The following is a 26,020-nucleotide window of genomic DNA, read 5'->3' on the forward strand; positions in this document are numbered from 1 at the left end:
CTCCCTAGCACAGAGCTAAGCACACAGTAAATGCCAAGTAAATAGGTGCTGAATGAATGACTGGGGCTGGCAATTCCACGTCATCACCATTCAAGGGGCAACGAAGTTTAACCCAGGGTTTCTCCACCTCAACACTGTGGACAGTGGAGGCTGTGCCTCAATTAGAGGCCAACAGTACTTCTACACACACACTTCCTGACAATCAAAACTGTCTTCACACATTGGCTTATGTCCCCTGGGGGGCAAAATCTCCCTGCAGTTAAACATCACAGGTTCAAAGCAACACTTTCCAGGTCCTGAAGCTACCAACTAGAATCCTGGAATGCCAGGGCTGGAAGGACCCTCATACGTGCTCCCAAGTACACTTTCACAGATGGGCAAACAAACAGGCCCAGAAAAGAGACACGCTGGAGCCAAGATGACTCCAGCATAGCAGCTCAGTGCTGCCTCCCTACCCCGTGCTGCCCTTCGGGTTTGCGTAGTAACTCAGCATCATTTCCTTCAAGGATTTTATCAGTCAGTGAGGGCTGTCATAACAAAATACCACAGACTGGGGAGCTTAAATGGCAGGAATTTATTCTCTCACAGTTCTGGAGGCTGGAAGTCCAAGATCAAGGTGTCAGTAGGTTTGTTTCTCCTGAGGCCCTCCTTGGCTTGCAGATGGCTGCCTTCTTGAAGCCCTGGTGTCTCTCCCTCTTCTTAGAAGGACACAGTCCTATTAGATTAGAAGCCACCCTCACAGTTTCACTTTAACTTAATCACTCTTCAAAGGCCTTTTCTCTAAATAGGTTACATTCTGATGCACTGGGGCTGGGAATTCAGCATACAGATTTTGTGAGGAGACAATTCAGCCCATTATAAGGACTCTGCTCGGGCTTCCCTGGTAGCGCAGTGGTTGGGAGCCCGCCTGCCGACGCAGGGGACACGGGTCCGTACCCCGGTCCGGGAAGATCCCACATGCCGTGGAGTGGCTGAGCAGGTGAGCCATGGCTGCTGAGCCTGCGCATCCAGAGCCTGTGCTCCGCAATGGAAGAGGCCACAGCAGTGAGAGGCCCGCGTACATGGGGGATGGGAGGGGGGAAGGACTCTGCTCAGTGGGAAAAAGGATGTTAAGATAGAGCCCTCTCACCTGGGTTGTGCTGAAAGGCTAAGATCCCCTTTCAATGCATTATTCAGAAACCCTTCCTCGCAGGCCCAGCATCGAGGTGAAACATTCTGCTTAAATCAAGGATGATCCAAACCCAAGGTCAAACAGCAAGCTTCAGAGCAAATAACCCCTCCTCCATCTAGGACCTCCTTCTCAGAGCTCAGAGCCAGTATGGCACTTACTACATCACAGGGGCTAAAAGTCCAGGTCCAAGAGCAAAAAAAGATCTGGGTTCCATCACTATCCTGGTTTAAACCACTAAGACAGTGTTCCCCTATGCGAAGAAATTAATCTGAGTTCGTTTCTTTAGAATGAGGATAAAAAGACCTACTACCTCATAAGCGTGGTTGTTAGGATTAAATAAGAGGCCTTTAGCGCCAGAAATGATAGGAAGACAGTCGCTGCTATCACAGTGTTCCTAGGCTGGGCCCGCGTGCACCTTCCAGGGCTCTGAAGTTGGCATCTAACAGTATAACCTGGAGCAAAATTTAACCTGAGCATCAGAGCCTTGCTCTTAAAATGAAGATGAGAAAGAATACTGGCCTCAGAAGACAGTGCCGTGTGAAAGTGATGGTGCAAATGTTTTTTGTCTGGGTAGGAATGGTCAAGAGACTATTCTAGATTTTGCCTCAGTGAACGGGAGAGGAGGAAGAAGGGGTCAGTCACGGGCACTGAGTTAAGCCTGGCGTCTTCGAGGGCACCAGCAGCAGATCTATTTCCTTCTCCTTGCAGTGGATACTCCCCTGAGTCCCCGTGCACAAAATCGACAGGCCCCGGGAAAGAGTCTTGGTTTGTCGTCACTACCAGATGGTCCTTCATTGTCTTAGGGAGAGGGGATCCACTCAGGCACAGGTCCCACAGTCTCCCGACAAGGACTATGCTGAGGACAGAAAACCTAAGGAACTGGTGCCACCAAGTGGCACAGAGAGCAACTGCTCTTTGTGCCCCTGGCACCTCCTTCTTCTCTCCTCTCCCCTTCCTCTTCCTCCCATCTATCTCTCTTCCTCCTTCTTTCCTTGAAAGAGTGCCTACGACCATGGTTTAATTCAGTGGCCATCCTTGAAGGTCTGAAAAGGCTGCAGTGAAAAGACAGGGCTTTAAGATCATATTGGACTTGACTCCGTAGTTCCTCCCTGCACTAAATCAGGTCAATGAGCTTATTTGTGTCAAATAAATGAGCCCGGCTGATGGCTAAGCAGCTGCAAGACTATTTATCTCAGGCCTCCAAGCTGGCACTCAGCAGGCTGCAGGCAAAGCTCAGGAGGAGCACGGGTGTCAGGGCCTGAGCTCTCGGAGCACGCCCTGGATTGCTGCCCAGATAAAGACCTCCCGAGAGAAACCGAGTCCAGCACGTGCGGGGTGGGGGGGGGGCGAGGGGGGGGACTCTGGGCCTCTGAGACTATGGAGGTGAGCAGAGAAGATTCCAGCTCCAAATAGCAGCCCACGGAGCATCTGGGAACATCTTTAGAAAATGACATCCCTCCTGCCCTCAAAAACCATCATATGGGTCACAAACTTGACAAAGCAGAGTTGGCTTTTGGGGAAACTTGGCTGCTTTGAGCTCAGCTCATCCTTTCCCCAAACTAGACATCCAGAAAGACGGGCCCCATGTGTCCTTCCCAGCCATTTTATATATATTTTTAATTCTGCAGTTAGTGATTAACTGAAATGAATGACATACTTCAGAGATTTGGAGTGGGGCTCCCCCCATCTTTTTCTCTTAGCTCTCTCAGGAAAGTGGGATTCTGCCGTGACAGGCTTTGACCTCAGCACACTTCCTGCAGGTCAACTCTGGCTGAAATAGAATGTCTGTAACTTATTTGTGAAGAACACAAAAGACTTGTCTCCCCACTGTGTAAAAATCAGACAGAAAAGGGATGCAGAAATGCAATGACAAACTTGTATGCATTTTAAAAGGGCTTTCAATCCTACCCTGGCTTTATTTTAGAGGCCAGATGACACAATTAAAATGTGTACTTTAGTGGCTTCCCTGGTGGCGCAGTGGTTGAGAATCCGCCTGCCAATGCAGGGGACATGGGTTCGTGCCCCGGTCCGGGAAGATCCCACATGCCGCGGAGCGGCTGGGCCCATGAGCCATGGCCACTGAGCTTGTGCTTCCGGAGCTTGCGCTCCACAACGGGAGAGGCCACAACAGTGTGAGCCCCGCATACCGAGAAAAAAAAAAAAAAGTGTACTTTAAAATAAATAAATAAATAAAAATAACAAAAATTTAAAAATAAATAACAAATGTGTACTTTTCCCGCCCTGTAAATTAATTAGCTATAGTTGGGTTAAGCCAACACAACAAGAACTGTTTTAAAATATTATGTACAGAGCAAGATTCTACCTTTATTTATGTACTAAAACAAAATACACATTCATGTACAAAAAAAGATAACTTTACACAAAAACTTTAATTAGTGGTTATCTTTGGAGGCTGGGGAATCTGACTATTGTGGCACAATTTAGTATCTTTGTAATTTTCTATATTTTAAAATGTAATTCCCTACATTTTCAGGTTTCTGCCTAGTAATCACGAAAGAAATGAAAGGGAAACCTTTTACTGAGCAATGACTACAGAAGCCCTTAATAGGAATTCCAAGATGCTCTGAGCATCTCAGGTTAAGCATACCTAAATAATTTAGCACTGTATTAAGGTATAGCTACATAGCACATTGTGGGCTTCCCTGCCAAAAGGCAGCTGTTTTTATGATGGAAAACACAGCAGCTGTCTTCACAGGTGCAGAGCAGCAATACATAATAAGTTGGTCCCAGCAGAGAAGAATATGGTCTCTATTTAAAATCTGAGGAGAAAAAGGCAAAAAATGGTGAGCCCCAGTTGAAATTTTCAAGAGAGAAGGGGAAGCCCTGATTTGAAGAAAACAGGCTCCAGATGGCTGGTCTCCACTTACCCTGTGAAAATCAAAGCCAAAGACCAAGTCGCTGCGCTCTGGTCTTGCTTTAACACGCGGCAGGATCTTTGGCACAAAAATCAGAATTTTGGATCTGCAAGATACCTTAGCAATCACCCTCCTTTGACAAATAAGGAAACCAAAGCCAGAAGAGGTTAATTTACTCAAGGTCATTAATGCCTGTGCTCTCATCAGTAAAATTAGGATGCTACTCACAGACTTCATTCTGCTGTTACACTTATAAACATACACACTCCTCCTCAGTAATAGTGACATGTGACCAACATAGTCTGAAATCTTGAATTTAACTGATAGCCAACACCACTTTTTCTCATTTAGCAAACACTTCTGATTTTGATAACCCAGATGTAAGCTGACCAGAGCTTGCCTACTCTATGCTGCATAAAAAAAGTATGAATTTAGAAAGTCCAAAGACCTGAGGAACTACTGATCCTACCAAAAACCAGGAAAGTACCCACTTAGAAATAAAATGCCTTTCTAGCAGTGATATGTTTTGGTTCCTCCGAGCCCACAGACTGTGCAGTCCTGAGAAACAATACAGCTGGACCCCTGTCCAAACATTTGACTGACTGCAGGGCCCGCTAGTTGTAACTGGCCAGTTGTTTTATTATAATATTAAAGGGTGTACTTCTATTTTTAAAAAGTCCAGCAGTTCAACTCTAACAGCAGACATGAATCAAGTTGTACAACTGAAGGTACGTGGCGAGGGGCTGCTGGGACACAGAGCTGGCCGCACAAACACAACCCCTGTTGTTCCCCACTCAGGCCCTCGGGGGCCACCTGTTCCTCTTCGTGTCTGTGTAAGCTGACTGGACATTGAATGTTGCAGACATGTGACTGAGCGAAAACGGGGATCCCAGTACCCAAAACTGTCCTCACACCATGACAACACACTATGCAACAAGAGTCTGCACAGGCAAAGGGCCCGGAAGGCAATGCACTGATGCCACAGAGTCCGGAAAAGTGCTGCGTAGGAAAAAACTCTCACAATCCCACTGGCTTCTTTTTTCTTTTAATTATCACTACTTACTTATGTGGTACCTTTTTAGAGTAGAATGACCAGTTTTCCAAATGGCATCTGTAGTGACTCATTTCCCCTCGCCCCACCCCCAAAGGCCCTCCTTGCAAAGAGCTACTGTAGGGGGATGGGGAGGGCAGATCTGCCAGGAGGGGAGAGGGCTCTCTGTAAACCTGGTCATTCTGCCCACGGGAGGGTGTCTGCACTTGGATTGGGTCAGCACACGAGGGACGCTGCCGCAGAGTAACAATGCCATTCCTGGAGGCAGCACTGGGCTGGTAGAGACTAGGGAGGAAGCAGCACGTCCTATGGGATTCCAGGGTAATTTAATCAGCAGCACTTTGCCCACGGCAGAAGGCAAGGGCAGCAAAATAATCAAGTCTGCTCTCAGCTCCTGGTAGTTTTTCTGTTTAACCGAAGGGGGTAAAATGTGACCCGAGAGTAGGGCCTCTCTGCCTCGGCCGGCACTGCTGATGCATGGAGCTGGATGACTGTGTCGAGGGCGCAGTGGTGGGCTCCACCCACTACACATACCACCTGCCCTCAGTTGTGATAAGAATGTCTCAGACGTTGCCAACTGTTCCCTGGGGGCAAAACTGCCCCCATTTGCTGCCCTAGATCAATTGGAAAAGTTAGTTAACAAGTGAGCCACTTGATTCTGAGTAATGCAGGGTTGAAAAAAAACAAGAAAAGGGGTTTAAGAGCTCCTTCAGTGAAGATATAAGAAAAAGACCAACAAAAGAAAAACTGGCCAAGGTCAAGAAGAGCAGTTTACCACATGTGAAAGATAAACACCCAATCAAAATATGGGAAGAAATTAAATATCAATTAGAACATAGAGATCCATTAGCAAAAAGAGTTAAAAAATGATACCAAGGGGTTCTTAGGTATATGACAAAAGACACTCCCCGCATACTTTATTTATTTTATTTATTTTTGGCTGTGTCAGGTCTTAGCTGCGGCACATGGGATCTTTCGTTGTGGTGAGCGGGCTTCTCTCTAGTAGTGGCGTGGGGGTTTTCTCTTCTCTAGTTGTGGCACACAGGCTCCAGGGTGTGTGGGCTCTGTAGTTTGCGGCACGCAGGCTCTTTAGTTCAGGCTTGTGAGCTCAGTAGTTGTGGCGCGCAGGCTTAGTTGCCCCATGGCATGTGGAATCTTAGTTCCCTGACCAGGGATCAAGCCTGCGTCCCCTGCATTGTAAGGCGGATCCCTTACCATTGGACCACCGGGGAAGTCCCACTCCCCACATAGTTTAGGTGGGAGTATAAATTGGTGAAAATCATTCTCAAATAAACATACAAATGTGTACGTGAAAGCATATCATCAGTGCATTATTTGTAGCAGCCAAAAAAGAAAAAAAGAACAGTAATAAGCTAAATGACCTCAGCTGGGATTAATAACATTACGGTATATCCATGAAACTGACACCAGGTGGTCACTAAAAATTATTAGATAGGCCTATATATCACATAGAAGGATGTCCATCAGAGGATTGCTTTCAAGAAGAAAAAGTATTCTCATATCTGCCTAGAAGTCATGAGGGAAGAGGAAAAAACGGGCTGATCTCTAGGTTGTATGATTTTAGGTCATTATTACTTTCATCTTGACACATTTCTGAATTACCTGCATTTTAAAAATTATCTTTATCATGAGTTCTTCTAAAAATAGTAGTAAAAATAATACCTAGAGCTCTGTAGTTGCCACCCTTCCACCCAAGGGGCCCACCCATCCCCACCTTGCCAACTATGTGATGTCAGACCCCCACTGGACTGCAGATGTGGACTTCATGCCCAGCACTGGGCCTTTACTCACTCCAACACCTCGCAACAACCCCACGAGGAGCAGATGCGATCCCATATCACAGAGCAGGGCCTGGGACTCAGAAGAGGAAAGACTATGCAAGGCCATGTCTTAGTAAGTAAGAGTTACGGACTGTGAGGCCGAATTCTCTCCAGCCTATGAAGAGTAGACTAAATAACAGTAGAAACTAACAAAACAGAGTAAAGCAACTATAGTCCAATAACCATTTTTTTTTTAAAAAAAGAGTAGACTAAATAAGCAACATCTCTGTTCATTTACAATCTACCTGCAAATCCCAACGATGGGAACAGCTTGCTCGGAACCTTGCACACAGCTCCCACAGCGCCTTTGCAGCCTCACCAACTGAGGCACTCCCTGGACAGCCTCCAAGTCAGCTCCGGGAGCAGGCCAAAAACTGCAAATCCTGCTCTAAAATCCTATCCCCAGCTTTTCCACGAGCTGCTGAGCTCGCCCTTCGATGCCAGCCCCAGCGTCGCCAGGTCCAGGGCCACCCCAAGTCCCAGGCCCTGTGGAGGCAGTGCCTTTTTCTACAGAATGCTTCTTTCCCTGTTAGAACAGATCTTATCTTTATTGCTCCAGCAACTAGCGTGGCAATTAAGATTCAGAACTGAGGGAAATGCTTTGAATTACCCAATTACCTTTCACCCCAAACGTAACAATTTTAAAAATTTTCTTCTAAACTAAAGGTGTTTTCACTCCTTCTCTGATCTTTTTTTAAAATCCGATGTGTATCATGCACTTTGCTAAGCTCTGGGCATACAAAACTACGACAAGTTCCCTAATTCTGGAAACCTTCAGTTGAAGGAACCAGAAACAAACCAGAGAGGGGAGCAGGGTGGGGTCCGGGCTAGAAGCCTGGGGAGACCCATGACGTTCCACGTCCTTGGGTGGCTTCATTACAGAGTCTGCAGTACTGTGACTTTCCAAAACAGCGAACATGCCTCTTAGGAGTATAGAAAAACATACTCCAGGGCTGGATGAAAATGACCTTTGGATTATTGACCCAATTTGGCTACTTATACCACCTCTCCCCTCTGCTGGCCTGGACAACCGAGATCTGTACACTCTCAGAGGAGTGTTTACAGATGAGTCAGCGTTGGAGCTGGCAAGGGGTGGTGGGAAGGACAGTGGACCCGGCGCCGGAGATGAAGGTCGTGTTTTGGTTCTGTCATGGGGCCCAGGGAAGTCACTTCACTCCATTTCCTCATCTACGAGGTGGGAACAAACGAGCTTAATTCTCTACCTAAGTTGCAGAGGCTGTGAAAGCAGTGAAGATGCAAAACGTGCTTGCCAATATTCATATACAGAATAAACAGCTATGGCTGACCTTTGATATAAACTGTTTTCACAGTAAATCTATGTTATTGCCCAAGGGTTCAAATAAGCTCAAAGGAGAGGCTGGCCAGTGACAACTACCAGAAGACAGACTGAGTTACCAAAAGCAATGAGCTGGTAAAACATGCAGACGTGTCCATTACTTTCACACACAGTCTGATTTAGCACCAGTGAACACACACAGAATCTGAAAAACCTGATGCAAACTGAATAGATTTACTGGGATCTAACATTAAAAACAACTGCCAGACAGTTCACCGTCTAAGAAAGTTGACTTAGTGGGACAAACTACTTTGGGAAGATACGTGTGAGTAACAGGAAGGAGTTAAGGGAAATTAGTCCATTGAATAGACTGAAGAAACATACAGGAAGGCAAACACGGCCCAAGGAAAAAGCTCCACTGAAATAAAAATGCTGAAAGCGTGCTGTAAATCTCGTGCTCTGCTCTGAGGGCAACCGCTGAACCACCGAAAAAGAACAAGGAAGACCTTGCCCAATCCCAGGGTTAGTGAGGGGCTCTGGGAAAGAACAGTGTGTGGTAATGTGACTCCGGAGAGCAAAGAGGGGCACGATGTCCTGATCTGAGGACCAAATACTCTCAGCCTTGACCAGAGAGGGTTAGTGTCATATTAGAAACACAGGACGCCTCCAGCATGTGGACCAGCAGCCTGCACATCCAATGTCCACGGAGGGTAGATGTGAGTCTCTTAGGGCACCCTGACAGAAACTTGAGTTTTGTTCTTCTTTGTAAATCACAGGGAAACCAAATGTCTGTACCTATTACATCTCCCGAAGCTGAAAGCGATAAAGGACGACCACTTACAGTCAGTTGCGAGATGTATCCCCACTGAGGAATCGCCTTAAGATGGGTTTCCATGACAGAAGAGGAGGAGGCCGCCCAGCAGATGACTTTCCTGAGGCTCCCACTGTCCCACGGCTGAGCAGACCAGTCATTTCAACAGGGGCAGAGGAAACAAGAACAGAACCCTCCAGGACAACAAGGCAGAATTTCTGGTTAAAACGGTGCATGCACACAGGTAAACAAGCATATCCAAATACCACTAGGAAAAAACCTGAGAGCACATGGTGCCAGCTGCTAGAAAGTTGGCACAGGATGAGAAGGGAACAGCATCTGAGTTTCTAGACAATTTTAGATGTCAGGACACGGTGTTCAGGGCCCACTCTTGAAGATGCTGTTAAAACAAAACCAAGAACAAACCACCTCGAGAGAACATACATGTTCTAAGAGACCAAACATTTTATCTGGGTGAAGGGTCGATCTCACTCTTGAAACTCAAGAACACAAGAAAATAACAAGAACAATCTCCTTGAATATACTCAACTATCAAGGAATTTTCCTATAGGAAACATGAGAATTTTCCCACTACTCTAAAGAAGTCCAATAAATAACTTTACAGTGAAGGGCCCGGGGAAAACACACACAGATGCCCACAGGTCCCCGAGCAGCCGCAGAGCAGAGGCGCTCAGAGTGCTGATGCCTTCACCAGGTCGCCCACAGTCTTGTCTTTCTTGAATGTAACCTGCTGGCTGGCATTTCCAACTGCTTTACGGAACAAGTCCATCTGGTAAGCCCGGGGGGCGAGTGAGGTCAAAGAGCACAACACAAGAAGTGGTCAAGGTCAAGTCTTCTCCTGAAGACCAGAGAAGGGCTTCAGGCTACAAGTTCTTCAGCAGGGCATCCTCCCAGTGGGTTGAGTCTCCCTCACCGTCACGCGGGGAAGAGCTCGGGAGGGCTCTCTCCGTAGCAGTACTTTGCTATGGGATCCCTATAGGTGTTCTCATGCTGCACGCTCTGTTGGCAAAAGGGAAGAGAAGAGCGCCGTGAGAGAGAGCAGGATGGCGTCCGGCAGACGCTCCCTGCAGGAGCCCGGGTGAGTCCATCTCCAAATGTCACCAAAAGGGTCCAGGGCACTTTCTGGAGCAAAGGCAGATGTTCAGCACAGAATGCCAATGAAGGGCATGAAAATGGACATAGTGTCACCGCAGGACTGTTACTTTTATGCACACTAGTGAGTTTTTTTTTTTTTTTTTTTTTTAACAACCTAGCTGTGACTAGGATAACTTGAGACAAAAAATTTTCCTCAAAGTATTTTAAGTCAGATTAAGATCCAATGGGTGTTTTGCACCTGACCCTGTGCTTCAAAGGAATTCAGTCCCCGGCACTGAACCCTGCAGAGATGAAGGAGATGCACTTCAAATTGCTTTCGTCAAGTTTTATGTACCTAAGGGCTGGTACACAAGCTGAATCCCACAGTACCACACAAGCTTCATCTGGCCAAGCAAAGTGTGATTTAACACAGACAATCATCCTTGGTGGCTAATTTTTCAGCAATTTGTTTTCATACGAGCAACTTGAGTTTTTGGCTAGTCTAGAATTCATTAATTAGCCTAAAACCAAGGCTAAACATCTAAGTTGTAAGTATTAACCCAATTTACAGACATGCAGCCAAATCTTTTCTTTCTTGGGACACTTATAAAGGCAAATTGCCAACTGGGAAATTTCTCTTTACAATGAAAATGCAAAGCGAAATTTTAGCATCTTCACTCAAGTTTGGAAATAACTCCTGGGTTTTATCAGTTAAAGAAGAAAATACTTGGCCTTTTCTAGCATTTCTCAGAATGAGAGTATGAATCAAAGTAAGTCATGGGTTCAGCCGTCCTCCACATTTCCTTTAAAGCCCATTCAAATGTAAAGCTCTTCCAGCAAAACAAGGACATCAGGAATTTCTTCATGTTTCAAATGCTCATTATAATCCCTGAAACATTTACCCAGTGATGCTGAATGCTCTAAGAGCAGACCAGAGACATAAAGAGTGGCATAAAACCCAAAGGCAGACTACAGAAATCTGGCAAAGGGTACAAGAGTTCCAGAGAATGACAAATGAGTCATTTATCTCAGACGGAGCCAGGACAATCTTGCAGAATGGAAGCCAGAGGAAGAGCGCCCGTATGACAAACACGTCTGGTGATTTTACAGAGAGCTCCAACAACCGCCCGATCACAAAGGCTGAGAGTAGAGGATGCGGAATGATGGAAAGGCAAAGGCGTTCAGACACTTTCAGCAGCTGGTGCCGTGTTTAGTGTCCAAGAGCAAAGCATTTAATGACAACATGCTGAAAAGTACTGAGAGCTTGGCAACCTACAGATTTACCTGTGTATTTTTCAACACCCACCTGCCCCATCCCCTTGAATCCTAAAATAAACCACAACTTTGTCCCAGAATTAGTACCCACTCTAAACGGGCGGTTGCTCAAAAGCCTTAAATTTCAGTCAAAGACGGAGGAGAGAATTTCTCTCAGGAATTGGACTATTAGGACTCCACCAAGACTTAAAAACAATTTTAAGCTTCCACTTGAAATACAGACAAGCTAATCAGAAAGGGAAGATGCAAGTTAGTCAGACCTTGATTTGATATAAATATTTTACATCCCTAACTTGTATAAATCTCATGTTCACATTCTAAATACAATCAGCCCTCCATAGCATGGGTTCCACATCTGTGGATTCAACGGGTCAAAAGTATTTGAAAAAATTCCAAGAAGTTGCAAAAAGCAAAACATGGTATTTACATCGTATTAGTTATTGTAAGTAATCTAGAGATGATTTAAAGCATACGGGAGGACGTAAGTAGGTAATAGGCAAATATTATGCCATTTTATATGAACATTTAGGGATTTGGGGTCCTGGAACCAATCACCCTCGGATACCAAGGGATGATGTACTATCAATCCACCAAAGCTCCACACAACTTCATTTAAATCTCTTCTCCATTATCACCCCACCAAAAGCCCCCAGTGCGTATTTTCAAGTTTTCCTGCAGACCCTGACTCCCACCAGCAAATACCCCAGCTAGAGGCATCACAGCTTCTGACCTGGGATGAGGTCCTGCATTTAGCCAAACACAATTCAAAGTGATCTTCGACTGCCATGAAGAGGTTCTGGAATGCCACAGCTGCCCGGTTGAGGAAGCGCTCCAGGAGAAGTTGCTATGGAAACAAAAGTTAGTACCTGTAATAAATTCCAAACTCAGAAGCACAAGGTAACCTTGGAAATTTCTCCCAAACAGACTGCTGATACGGGGAAGAGGAGGGGGAAGGAGAGAGAGAGGGGAGCTCAAGTGAGCAGGAGGGCTGATGTTTTATTCTTTAGATATCTGATTAGGAATACAATGGCCCATTCTGCCAAAGAACCACTGGAGGAACTGGAAACCAGCCCTTTCTGACATGACAAGGTTCCCTTCTAAGTTCTATTTCCAAAAGAATCTCACAATAAGATTCTAATGCTCCTCATGAAATGCAGGCGGAAAGAATAAAGGAGATGCAGCACAAGGAGCAACTCTCCATACCTTGTTGGGCTGCAGGCAGCAGGAGACACAGTACTCATAGGCGCTGCAGCAGCCATTGGACAAGCAGCCATCACAGCAGTACTGCTTTGTGCCAGGGACGTTGACGTTACAGCAGCCATTTACCAGCAAATCTTTCCTCTCACAAACGTAACCTGAAAGTCAGAGACTAACCTGAGTATAAACCCAGCAGTCCCCCAACCTGCCCACCAGGGGCGATCACGAGGCAGCAATGAAAGTCCTGCATGCAAAGAACATAAAGATGGAGTCTGGAGTCAGGGGCATCCTAAGGACCACAGAACCTGGAATCAGACAATGTCTAATCAGAGCTTGCTTCCTGCATGTGGCAGTTTACAGGAAACATGGACTCCCATTTTATAAGTAGGCTATATATATCCTAATCTACCTAAAATTACCTTTTAGTCTGCTGTCACATATTTGATGCACTCATCACATCACCTATGTTTTCCTGTGCTAACCTATGCAAGCCAAGTTTTCATCTATGCCTGGGGAAAAATGTCATTCTTTTTCAAAGAAAAAGCTGAAAAGAGGAAAAAAACCAAGGTTTTCACTCCTGAAAGTGAGATCCTTCTAGATTTAAAACAAACAAACAAACAAAAAACCTCCACATATACTTTTTACATTTAAATACCTTTTAAATATTTACCATTTATTTAGTAGTTTGGAGGATTTTTTAAAACAGTAGTCACACCTAACCTTTATAAACTGATTTAGGCTCCTTGTAAGTATACACTGCAGGGATTCAACTACCCCTCGGCGCTAGGGAATGACAGTACTCTGATACCCAAGGAAGACAAATCCTCCCAAGTCCCTCCATTCATCATCTAAACACACCCCCTCCAACCTAGTTCATTCATTCATACTCAACTTTAAGAAAAGAATCTCCTCACAAAAGCTAATTTATTGTTCATAGCTGCTAAATACACATTTCTTCTGGGAGTGGGACAGAAAAGTGTAAGAATAAGTTCATTAGGGACACCATGTGGTCCATGGGAAACTCCCAGGTGCAGGCCCAGGCCCACAGGTACACACACAGGCCCACGGGTGCACACAGGTGCAGAGCAGCTGTTCCTCACATCATTCCATTCTAAATGCCCCAGCTTCTTAATCCTCAGAGAATGAGACGTCGTGAAGCATGAGGTTGTTTTCAGAAACTACTCTGGAAAACAAAGTCTGTGCAAAAGCAGGAGGCACCATTAAAATAAGAGTGGAAGGGACCAGAAGGGCCCTCCGTCACACTGGGGAAACTGAGGCCTATGAGAACCAGATGGCTGCTGTGGTGGTTTAACTATGCCTTTTGTCTTCCAAATTAAGACAGGCTGATTCTAATGCCACATTAGTTTCTGGGATTCTTCCTAACTATTCTTACTCACTTTCTTCAGAAGGGTTATAAATTAAAAATCTGAATAAGCCAGCATGTTCCTCAAAATTCTGCCCCAAATGATAAATACAGAGCATCTTATCATATGATCTGCGTCAGAAAGATGTAAAACATTACACTTGTTGAAATGCTCTTTCTGCTCTTTTCTCTTTTCCATGTTATAAGTGTCAGCATCTCAGGCCTTCTGTCTTTCCCCAGTACAAACTGCCAAGTATTTAGCTTTGAAACCAGGCAGGTCTTTCTAACTTCTGGTGAAAGTCCATCAAGATTTTTCCTTTTGCATCAGAAATGTACTCCTGCAAACATTATTTCAAATGAGGAGTCCTGTGAGATCACAACCTCAGAGTGTGCTGCTACTGACTGGGAAACCAACTTCTAACCTTTGAAAAGTTTGTAACTCTGTTGGTTGTCTTACTGAATAAGGTCTCACCCTGGCAACACTCGTGGGGGTGGCATCAGCTTGCTAAAAGGCAAAAATTCCTGCAAGTTTTCTTTATTATACTGCTTATCTCCTCTCCTGCATTCATGGAGGTAAAATAAAACCTACGGTTCTTGGATTTTTTTTGATTGGTTCTTGGAACTTAAGAAATCTGAGAGTCTTTGTCTCACTTGAATTAAGCAGAGGGAAATCATTCTTTTGCTAGCTATGACAAAAGAAAAGGACAAACTGTCATTCATAACTAATATTAAATATTAAAGTCAAGTCATAAGATTTCACGCTTTCTCACCGAGTATCATACAAACAAAAGCCTGTAAGAAAAAAGCACCAAACTCCAAGTTCAGTCCTCGTCTTAGTCCTACGTCTGCCCCTGACTGACTAGCTGGGTCATCTTATGGAAGTAACTTCCCTTCGCTAAACTTTACTCTGTTAAAACAAAGCAAGACAAATGCTAGTTGCAATTTAATCTGCTTTTTCAATGTGATCTTAAAAACAGAGCTGGGCACTGTTGAGTCATCAGTGCATTTTTGTGCAAAATTTTCCAGCTCTTCTAATCTAGGTGGGAGGTTTTCCTGATTCCTTCCTTCAATCCCAAATAATCTCATCTGCTCTGATTCCTTTGAGATCTTTTTGGAAAAGTTTCTTCTTTTTTAATTATTTTGCTGGGGTTGCAAACTTTAAATATAGATATATAAAAAGCACTACAGTTTCATTTTGAAGATAGCATGTGTCTTCATTTTGTTGGGCTTCATCAGGTATCGATGAAGATTCTAATTCAAGGTTACCTGTATCAATTTCAGTATTGTCACACTCATAACCCACTTGTTCTGAGACTCTCTAAGAGAGAGCAAATTTTACTCTTGCAAACTAACCAGATTATTGCAAACTACCAGGTGAAAAGGGAATAAACAATCTGTAAACCAATCAGGGAACTCTGACCACTGTTTGGATAGCTGACATTAAGGAAAAGTGGTACTCTCTTGGCGTGATAATGGTATCCCATTTATGATTTATAAAAGAGCCCCTGCCACCTTGGGCAGGTTCCTGAACCACTTTGTGCCTGTATCTTCAACTACAAAGTGAAGACAGCAACACCTACACCTCACAGGACTGCTACAACAATCAAATGAGATGTTGTTCAAGGAAAGCTTTTAGCCCAGTGCCCAGCATGTAGTAAGGGCTAAATTAATGCAGGCAGAGCATTACCAGGAGTCTCTCCCTGGGGGACTGGGCCAGTCTTAGAGTGGTTAGAGCTCTAGCAGCTGTCTAATCCAAACGCCTTGCCAGCACAGGAATCGCCTTTCTTATACACTAAAACTCTGGGAGAAGGCACCAAAACAGACAGTTTTTTAAAATTGAGGTATCATTGATTTACAATATTACGTAAGTTTCATGTAACAACTTAGTGATTCACAATTTTTAAAAGTTATACTCCGTTTATAGTTATTATAAAATATTGGCTATATTCCCTGTGCTGTTTGATATACCTCGGTAGCTTATATTTTATACACAGTAGTTTGTACCTCTTAATCCCCTAGCCCTATCTTGCCGCTATAAAAAGAATGAAATTTTGCCATCCGCAACAACGTGGATGGATTTGGAGGGTATTACACTTAGTGCAGTAAGTCAGACAGAGGAAGACAAATACTTTGATACTGTATGATATCACTTATATGTGGAATTTAAAAATAAAACTAGTGAATATAACAAAAAAGAAACAGACTGATGTTTTAATAGTAACAGTAAAACATTTTGAAGTGTTTATAATTCATCTGAGATTATGCAGTCAACAAGTGCATTCATTCCCATCCTAAATGCCAACACTATGTGGATACGATTCACGTCACCAAGAAGGAAAACTGTTTATCTTGCAGAGTTCACCATCAAAATGCGAAAAAAAAGACTGTTAAGATCTGAAAGTACTGGGGCTGGGAAGAGACTGGCAGGAAGTAGTCAAGGGGCTGACGTATGATAAAATGCTAAAACTGTAATTCTAACTCTGGAGAGTGTCTCTTATCAAACCAAGCTTCTCTGATGTTGAGGGGAACCTTGAATGATAAGTCAGATATAAAAGACAAAGACGTGAGAAGTGCTGGAAAAGGGCAAGAGGGGGAAAGGCAGCATATAAAATCTCTATTTAAAAACCTATGAATGGCCCAGGGACTGCAGGAGAGGAAGGGAGCCAGACTAACCAAGTTCATCCGTGATGAGGTGCTTCCCTTGAATGGAGTTCCGGCACTGGTTGCTGGGCCGACTGCTGTTGCCCAAGTTAAACTGCACTTTCCATGGGATGGGCTGATCATGGTCTTGAATCTGGAGGAGATTCCGATCTCTCACTGCCCTCTCCTCCTACAAAGACACCATAAATGAGAAGGTTAAAGTATCACTTCTTGCATTTTCAGCAATTTTTTCATAGAAACTACAGTAATAGGAAAGAAATAATATAAAACAGCTTGCACAACAGGAATCTGCACGCCCCTAGTACGAGCAAAGTCTGAGCCAAAGTCATGAAAAAAAAAGCAGGGCTTCCCTGGTGGCACAGTGGTTAAGAATCCACCCACTGGGACTTCCCTGGTGGCGCAGTGGTTGAGAATCTGCCTGCCAATGCAGGGGACATGGGTTCGAGCCCTGGTCCTGGAAGATCCCATATGCCGTGGAGCAACTAAGCCCATGTGCCACAACTACTGAGCCTGCACTCTAGAGCCTGTGAGCCACAACTACTGAGCCTGCATGCCACAATTACTGAAGCCCACACGCCTAGAGCCCGTGCTCAGCAACAAGAGAAGCCACTGCAATGAGAAGCCCGTGCACCGCAACGAAGAGTAGCCCCTGCTCGCCACAACTAGAGAAAGCCCATGCACAGCAACGAAGACCAAACGCAGCCAAGAATAAATAAATAAATTTATTTATTTATTTTAATGCAAAATAAACCTGTCGGAAGAAGTAATAAATTAGGGCTATGCTTCAAAACTGGCAGACTTACATAAATGCCCCTGGATTACATGCACGTTATAAATGTGTACAAAAGCATTAATTCTGTCAAAATATTTGTAGGGAAAAAGTTTTGAACTTTTTCTGATGGCAAATCATTTAAAATATTTTTTATATTAAAACAAATACATTGTGGAATAGAATGTAAAATCTGAATACACTTTTAAAATAGAAGAGGAAACTTCAAAGAAACTTTTCAACTGTCATTTCAGACAATACCTGGACAGGTCTAGGGCACAGGTTACTTTCATTTGCAGTGAGGAGTTTGTTTAGTGGTAAACTAAGAGGAACGCTGAATTGGGAGGTTGATTTCAGGGGCAAAAAGAAGCATGGCAACTTGCAAATTTCTTCTATAAAAAAATACTAAGTATGTGGCCCTTAGAACATACCTTTCTTTATAAAAGACACCCATGCCAGCCAGCCCTTTACCTAGACATGCAAAGTGAGGAGTTGCTCTAGAGACAAGAGTTTAGATCTTTTCTCCTAGCCCCCAAGGCACAGCCGGGCTTTCCAAATTGCCTTTGTTATACTATTAAAGAAACTAAGTAAGGTGCCTGAGTGCCAAAAAATGAGCCATGCAAGAAACAGCCATCTTCTGGATTCTTCAACCTATCACTGGAAAACAAAACAATGATAAGACTCCCTCCAAGAGGCTTTTTATACATAATAGTTTAACCACTCTACCATTTTAATAGAGCTCTGTGGCTTCTGCCATTAAGAATGATCTGTCAATGTGTCACTGTCTGAGAAAAAGGGACTAACCTTGAAAGTTGATGGCAAAGGTTATACTTTAAGACAATGGGAAAGAGCTATACAGTTACTAAGATATCTCTAGGAAAGCTATGTGGGAAGAGCTATTAATATTTAAAACATGCACATCCACGTGTACTTTGGCACAGCAAATACATGTTTGAGGCCTAGCCTCTGGAAAGTACAGACTTTAAGGGTGTACTAGGATGTCTACTACAGTACCGTTTATGTGGTAGAAAAAACCTGTAACCCCAACCACAGAGAAATGAGTGAATAAACACTGGATAGCCATAGCTATTACCTAAAAATTACATACGACTGATGTGTATTTATCCAGAGCAGGAGTCCTTAAACCTGACTTGCACATCAGATTATGTAAGGACTTCAAATTCTGATTCCTGAGCCCAACTCCAGACTGAGTAAAAAGCTCTGTGGATGGGACCTGGGAATCAATATTTTTAAAGCACTCGGATGATTTTCATATAGAGGGCTGCAGATCCCTGGTGGATATCCATATTAAGGAAAAAACAAGTTACAAAATAATGTGCATATTATCACACATTGTATTATGATAATTGTATTAATACATACATATGGGTTTGTAAGAGCTGAGATAAAGGCATGCAAAGATACTACAGACCATTAACATGGAAGGGACATAGGTGATTATTAACATTTTTCATCATCATTGGAATAGTTTCATTTTTAATTTAAAATAAAATGATAAAAAATTATTAAAAACATGATGATCATTAACAACAGGAGACACTAAATGAGGAATCTACAGGAACTCCATACTATCCTAGAAACTTTTCTGTAAATCCATAATTACTCCAAAATTAAAATTTTATTTTAAAAAAGTGACTACCAACATGAAAGACATAAATTGCCCACAATCCCATCACTTGAATAAAGCTGTATCTATTTCTGCATATTAACTTCTAGCCTTTGACCCCAGCATTTATACTACAAATTAGGATGCTTCGCATTCAGCTACTCTTGACACTAATTGGATGGTAACCATTCAAGTATCTACATTATCTTGATAATCACATTTTCAAGGCTATATAATAATCCATCACGTTGATGTGCTGTAAATTAGTAAAAACATCCTCTACAGATCAACGTTTAAGCCCACCCCAGGTGTTTGTTATCATAAATAGCACTGCAATAAAAATGTAGACCTTTTGCTTATTCTCTTGAGTAATTTGTGATAGGAATTATTATTAGTAGAGTCAATGCTAAATAGTGCCAAATATTGATAATTTCCCAAAAGTTATATATGCCATTTGTAACATTACCAGCATTTAAATAACAGTGTGCCACTCCACTATTGAATTTTGTTCCTTAATTTACTAAGGTAAAACAGTCCTTCAAGGTGGCTTTCATTTCTATTCTGCCCCCTCTCTTTTGTTTCTTTTATAGGAAAGAACTGGAACTAGCAGGAACAGGACGGGTTATATCAATAGAAAAACAACATCTGTATTCCTTGGTTGGGGGAAGAAGAGGACTTAAATGCAAAAGTCTTGAGAATATGGGACAAATCACTTAGGTGCACAATGCTTAACCACCTGTAAATTCATGAGTTCTGCTGGGACTGTGTCAGTTAACAGCATAATCAAGCTATGTGCAAACTAAAGTGCACTTCAAATGCTACCCTAGATAAATTAATAGCCATAAAGACTTAAGAAGCTGGTCAAAGTACAGTAAACTGGATCGCACAACAAGGTTGAAAGTGCTCTTGACATCACTCTCAAACTTTCCTGTTATTCCTTCTGAAAAAAAATGAGAGCTCACGGACATGGGCAACCCAGAAGGACCTTTTCATGTTACTATGTTCCTGGTAAACAGGATGGCAATTCTCCCAGCACTTGCACTTGTTTTCAAACATGAATATTCAAGACCTTTCCAAAAGAACTGGTAAGAGTTGTACAACCAGAAAAGACCGTACAAGAGATTGTGTAAGACATAACGGCAAATGTAATGAATTAGCACATGGTTGCTTTCCTGAAGGTCCAGTCTTGCAAGGGTGTGGTGAAAGGGCACTGAGGGGATTCCTTCATTGGACAGGTGGCTTTAAACCTTTCCCACACTACCCTACTAGGCTGTCTCAATTTTAAGCACCACCTCCGTGTGTGTGTGTGTATGTGTGTGTGTGTGTATTTTTTAATTCAAGATTAATTCAAAGGTATCAAGTTCTTACAATGTGTTAAAGATACAGAGACAAAGATAGGCAGGTTCTCTATTCTCAAAGAGCCTCCAGGGCCTTCCCTGGTGGCGCAGTGGTTAAGAATCCACCTGCCAATGCAGGAGACACAGGTTCGAGCCCTGGTCCGGGAAGATCACACATGCTGGCGGAGCAACTAAGCCCATGTGCCACAACTACTGAGCCTGCACTCTAGAGTCCGCAAGCCACAACTACTGAGCCCGTGTGCCACAACTACTGAAGTCCATGCACCTAGAGCCCGTGCTCTGCAGCAAGTCACCGCGCTGAGAAGCCGGCGCACCACAACAAAGAGTAGCCCCCGCTCACGGCAACTAGAAGAAGCCTGCGCGCAACAACGAAGATCCAACGTAGCCATAAATAAATTAATTTTTTTTAAAAAAGGAGTCTCCAGAATTTTCTTCATAAACTACAAGGCGCTAGAGAAATGTTTTTATTACTAATGTATATTACTTAACCTCTGATTTTAAAAGCGGTATTTTAATAACTGTCCTGTCTCTTTTTCGGGGGTTATCATAAGGGTCAAATGAGATGTGTCCCATGTAATCAGTAAAGCACTTAAACATAAGGCACTGTCATTAAAAGAATCACTTATGAGTCTCAAAAGTAAAAGAAAAAAGGGGATAAAAGCCAGAGGGAATCCCAATGTCTAATATTTGGGGAATAGCTAATAAATATAGCCTGATCATGGAAATTTTTAGTTATATAAACTTACACCTAGGGCTTCCCTGGTGGCGCAGTGGTTGAGAGTCCGCCTGCCGATGCAGGGGACACGGGTTCGTGCCCCGGTCTGGGAAGATCCCATGTGCCGCGGAGCGGCTGGGCCCGTGAGCCATGGCCGCTGGGCCTGCACATCCGGAGCCTGCGCTCCGCAACGGGAGAGGCCACAACAGTGAGAGGCCCGCATACCGCAAAAAAAAAAAACCAAAAACACACACACAAAAAAAACTTACACCTAGAAAGAGCTTTTAAAGATGGGGAAATTGCATATATGTTAAGTGAAGAAACAGTAGGCCCTAATTATATTTTTAAAATATGAAGAAAGAAAATATGCCCAAATATCATCAAATATCATCCCTCTGGTTGGTGAGTTTAAAGATAATTGCTTTCTTCCTCTACCCTGTGCAGCACTTTACAGACTCTGAAAGGTATATGTACCTTGGTGGTACGGTGAAAAACAGAGCAGAAAAAACAGATTAGCAACTCTCTCTTATGATTTATTACACTTTATACAGTGTCTAACTTGAAACCAATTTACATACTTAATTACGTTAAAGCTAAAGATGTTCATATATTTTCAAGGAGTTATGCAAATAGCCCTGACACTTTCTGGAACTGCACCACTTGAACAACTATGAGAACAGTTATTTACATGAGAGGACCTCTAAGGACCCTTCTGACTCCAAGACTGGGATTTCTCTAATCTCAGCTCAAATGCCCCATAGAGTTAGGCCCACCTTGCCGCTCTATCACAGTACCTATTTTGTATTCTTTGTATCACAAATGATTATCTGAAATAATTCTGCTCATTGGCCATTTCTACCCCTCACCCCCTACAGAATATAGGCTCTGGGAGCGTAAGACTGGATCTGCTTTGCCACCCACTGTATCTCCATCATCTGGCAGACAGTGCCTGGTACAGCTGGTGTTCACTAACCATTTGTTAAATCAATGTGCCCAAGTCACCTAGCACCCAGCCCTCACCCCCAATGGCATCCCCACCAAGGTCACTAATTTCTCCTGTGCTCCCATCCCTACAATTTAAACTATCCCCCAAAGCATTAATTAACATGAAAATCAAAACAGGAATTCAAAGCTATAGAGAATAATCAACTATTCTCTAGGCAAAAAGTGGCCACATCTGCTCCACGAGTTCACAGTCTCACTGAAGCAGAGCTAAGGATCATATGAAAAACTCCAAAGCTTTGGAGTTTTTCACAGCCTCTTCTCAATTAATTCTAACCACACCCACCCCGCCTTCCCGCCCAACAGACAGATAGCTGTGCCACACACAGCACAGCTCTCCTTACAGATGGAGCCTGAGGCTAGGCAAAATGGAGCAGATTCCCTCAAGCCACATAGCTCAGGAGTGCTGGAGGACCAAAACTGCAGCAAAGTAGGGCAGGAGGAGCAAACTCACAGGCATTTAGGAGGAGCATCGGTCAGAATAGGCTCCAAGGATCCTTTAGTTTTAAAAATTATTGAGGACTTCAGTATGTGAGTTAATGAGGGTTATGGCTATTGATATTTATCATACTGGAGATTAAAACAAATTCTTAAAACATTTATTTTAAATAAGTTATTTATTTGTTTAAAAATAACAATAATGTGCCCATTACACGTCAACAGTTTTTCATGTGTGTGGGGAAAAATGTTTTTCAAAACAAAAAAATATATTTGGTGAGATGAGAAAATGTTTTTATATTTCTACAAATATTTTTAATGTCTGGCTTGATGGAAAACAGCTGGATTCTCACAACTCCCTCTACATCCAATTTATTGCAATACATTGTTCAGAGTGAAGCTTATGAAGAAAATCTACCTCACACAAATGTGTAGTTGGAAATAGGAGGAGTATTTTAATGGCTCTTCCAGATAATTATGGATAATCTTCTTTGATACTACTTCAAAACTTGACAAGTATAGTTTCTTAAAAGTTCACTGCAAATGGTGTAGCCACTTTGGAAGACAGCCTGGCAGTTCCTCAAAAAATTAAACACAGAGTTACCAAGTGACCCATCAATTCCACTCCTAGGACCATACTCAAGAGAACTGAAAACGTATTTCCAAACAAAACCTTGTACACCAATGTCCATGGCAGCCCTAGTCATAATAGCCAAAAGGCAGATACAAGCCAAGTTTCCATCAAATGATAATGGCTAAACAAAATGTGTTAGATGCCTACAACGGCATATTTATCAGACATAAGAATGAAGTACGAATACATGCTACAACATGGATGAGACTTGAAAACTGGCTTTTAACTGAAAGAAGACAGACACAGAAGACCACATAGTGTATATTTCCATTTATATGAAATGTCCAGAATACATAAATCCATGGAGACAGAAAGTTGACTAGTGGTTGCCAGGGGCTTGATGGGCAGGGATAGAGAGGTTATAGCTAACGCGTTTCTTAGGCAGTGGGGGAATCAGATCCAGAAAAATCTGCAAAACAAAACTGTTGCCAAAAGTTTCAGGGGATTCACGATCACCACCCCCACACACACCCCTAGGACTGTAGTCACAGATCACAAGTTTTAAAAAAAAAAAAAAAAAAAAGACACACGGGGGAAAAAAAATAAAGAACAAGGTACACCAGAGTACGTAAAAGGCATTTGTAGGAGGAATTCCCTGGTGGTCCAGTGGTTAGGACTCTGCACTTTCACTGCTGAGGGTCCGGGTTCGATCCCTGGTCAGGGAACTAAGACCCCACAAGCCCCGCGGTGCAGCCAAAAAAAAAAAAGTGGTTGTAGGGAAAGTCACAGTGTAGACAGCATCTGAGTCAGAAAGGAAAAATTAGTAGGAGTGTGCCAGGCTGGGAAGAAAGGAAAAGTCACCCCAATTAAAAAGATTTGATTGTTTGTTCAACCAATATCTGAATACCCATGAAGTGCCTGGCAGTATTCTAGAGACTGGGATTCTATGAACAACACAGACAAGGTCCCTGGTCTCCAAAAAATTACGTTCCAGAAGGGAGAGTGAGGGGAGACAGATAAACAAGTAAATGATCCAGAAATAGTGATGCTTATGGCAAAGAAAATGAAGCAGGACAACTATACACAAGGGAGTGCTGGGATTTTTTTTTTTTCTTTTCAGATTATCACTCCTCCTGCTGGGTAGAGAACAGACTGTAGGATAAGAAAGGAAGCCGAGACTGGTTGGTGGGCTACTGCAGCGCTCCAGACAGGGAAAAGCAGAAGGTATCTGTGGCTGGGGAATGGGAGTGCCCCTCAGTGAGGCTGCGAAGACTGGAGAGGAAGTGGTGGTGGAGAATCAGGAGTTCTGTTTTGGCCAAGTATGAGGAGCCGACAACGCACTCAAAAAGGGACGTCAAGCAAGCAACGGGATATAAGAACCTTGGGGTTTCTGGATAGGTCTAGGCTGGAGTTAGAAATCAGGACAGCAACAGCATACAGCTGGTATTTAAACCAATGGTGCTAGAGATGAGCTGGATCAGCTGGGAGGAAGGTGGAGGGCTGAGTCCGGGGTCACTACAGCACCCACCTGACAGGGAAGGAACAACACGTGACCATGAGCAGGTGTCTGCGAAGTTGTGAAAACACAAGTGCAAGCACTTAGTTTGCATGAATGTCACCAACGCATCCCAGTCACCAGAAGAGGCTTACAACACTCAGCCTCTCTGTTGGCCTGAGGTGAGAGATGGGATACGGTTCCCTAACTTTCCGTTTTACAATCTCCTAAAACTAAGGTAACCATATCATTTAGTATTTCTTTTCTATTCATTGACAAATTTTATACGAATATGACCCCTGAGAATGAAAAGGGGAGCTTTTCTAGCTCCATCAGCGCAAGCGCATAAACCAGGTTGTCGCGGGTACACCCCGGCATATGCTCACCCTTTCTAAAAACCTAAACGCCTGAACTGGACTTCTAAACGAAGGGACAATGCTCTGGGTAACATTTCCCACCAAAGCATCCTGCCTTTTCTCCCACAAAGTCTCAAAGAGAAGAAAAACTAAGCGGATGGGGAGGTGAAAAGAAAATTCCACCCAACCACGTCATGCACAGAAAGAGCACCTCGTGGGTCCTGAGGCGTCTCCCTGCCGGACAACCGAGCTCCTAAATTAAATGAAAACCAGGCACACCAGCGCTGGCTGCGTAGCTCAGCTGGGCATCTTACTGGCCCAGGCATCTCCACCTTTCCCAGTCTCGAGTTACCCCGCTGGAATCCGGGGACACCGCCCCCCAGAACGGCCGTGAGGAGAAGGGAGAAATGTTCGCCCCCGCTCAGCACTCGGCCTGGCTGGCAGGAGGCAAGGAGACGGCCCTCAAGGTGATAACAAGCACAGCGTAAGGGCCCACAGCACAGGGTTCGAGTCACAGCTCTGCCCCAGGCCTACCAACGAAATGGGCGGGTCCCTTCGCCCGTCCTCAGACCCGGGACACGAACGCCCCCATCTCCGGACCAGGCGGCCCGGCGCACCGGACACTCAGCAGCGCGGCTGCAGAGGCAGCTTCCCTCACCCGGGGAGGGAGGGCGGCCACTGACCTGCTTGAAGGTGCTGGTGAGGAAGTAGACGAGCGAGAGCCCGAAGACCAGGGCGAGCACCCACCTCTTCCGCAGGAGCCGCCGCCACACCATGGCCGCCAGGTTCACCATCCCGGCGCGGAGCGGGACAGGCCCGGGGCCCGGGCGGCATGGCCCCTACGCGGCCGGCAGCCCCATAGCTCGCGGCGGGAGCCGGCCCCGCAGCCCTCAGCCCAGCCAGCTCCCGTCAGCCACCCCGCGCCTCCCCACGTGACCTCACCCCACGCACTGCCTCCACACCTCGCGCGTCACCCGCCGGCCTTGCTCGGCCTCCTCCTCATTGGTCCCTGTAGAGCGGCGGCTTTCTATTGGCTGAATTCCGGGAA

At 44.2% G+C, this 26,020-nt stretch overlaps 2 protein-coding genes across 3 annotated transcripts in view; both read right to left on the reverse strand.

Moving 5' to 3' along the window:
• Positions 1-9,131, reverse strand: part of MED13L (mediator complex subunit 13L) — a 628,245-nt gene extending 619,114 nt beyond the window's left edge. The window contains exon 1 of the mRNA XM_067015324.1: positions 9,078-9,131. Within this exon, the coding sequence (XP_066871425.1) occupies positions 9,078-9,131 (54 nt within the window). The remainder of the gene's footprint in view (positions 1-9,077) is intronic.
• Positions 560-25,924, reverse strand: SPRING1 (SREBF pathway regulator in golgi 1). 2 transcript variants are annotated; one of them, XM_067015325.1, is made up of 5 exons: positions 25,720-25,906; positions 16,651-16,807; positions 12,621-12,772; positions 12,148-12,261; positions 560-10,067 (listed from the first exon to the last, which is right to left on the reverse strand). In XM_067015325.1, exons 1-5 carry the CDS (start codon positions 25,804-25,806, stop codon positions 9,984-9,986), a joined length of 594 nt encoding a protein of 197 aa, XP_066871426.1. In that variant the 5' UTR covers positions 25,807-25,906; the 3' UTR covers positions 560-9,983. The 2 variants fall into 2 exon arrangements, with proteins under 2 accessions (XP_066871426.1, XP_058896379.1); XM_059040396.2 differs by having other exon boundaries at positions 6,010-10,067; positions 25,656-25,924.
• Between the last annotated feature and the right edge of the window lie 96 nt (positions 25,925-26,020).

This window comes from Kogia breviceps, chromosome 15 (genome assembly GCF_026419965.1).
Source record: "Kogia breviceps isolate mKogBre1 chromosome 15, mKogBre1 haplotype 1, whole genome shotgun sequence".
Lineage (NCBI taxonomy): Eukaryota > Metazoa > Chordata > Mammalia > Artiodactyla > Physeteridae > Kogia > Kogia breviceps.

Coding starts and splice junctions, on each gene's coding strand:
- SPRING1 (XM_059040396.2), bottom strand. CDS start 25,766: ATGGTGAACCTGGCGGCCATGGTGTGGCGGCGGCTCCTGCGGAAGAGG. Junction 12,773..16,650: donor CCTCATCACGGATGAACTTG/GTTAGTCTGGCT, acceptor TCTGACTTTCAG/GTTACGTTTGTGAGAGGAAA. Junction 12,262..12,620: donor GCTGCCTGCAGCCCAACAAG/GTATGGAGAGTT, acceptor TTGTTTCCATAG/CAACTTCTCCTGGAGCGCTT.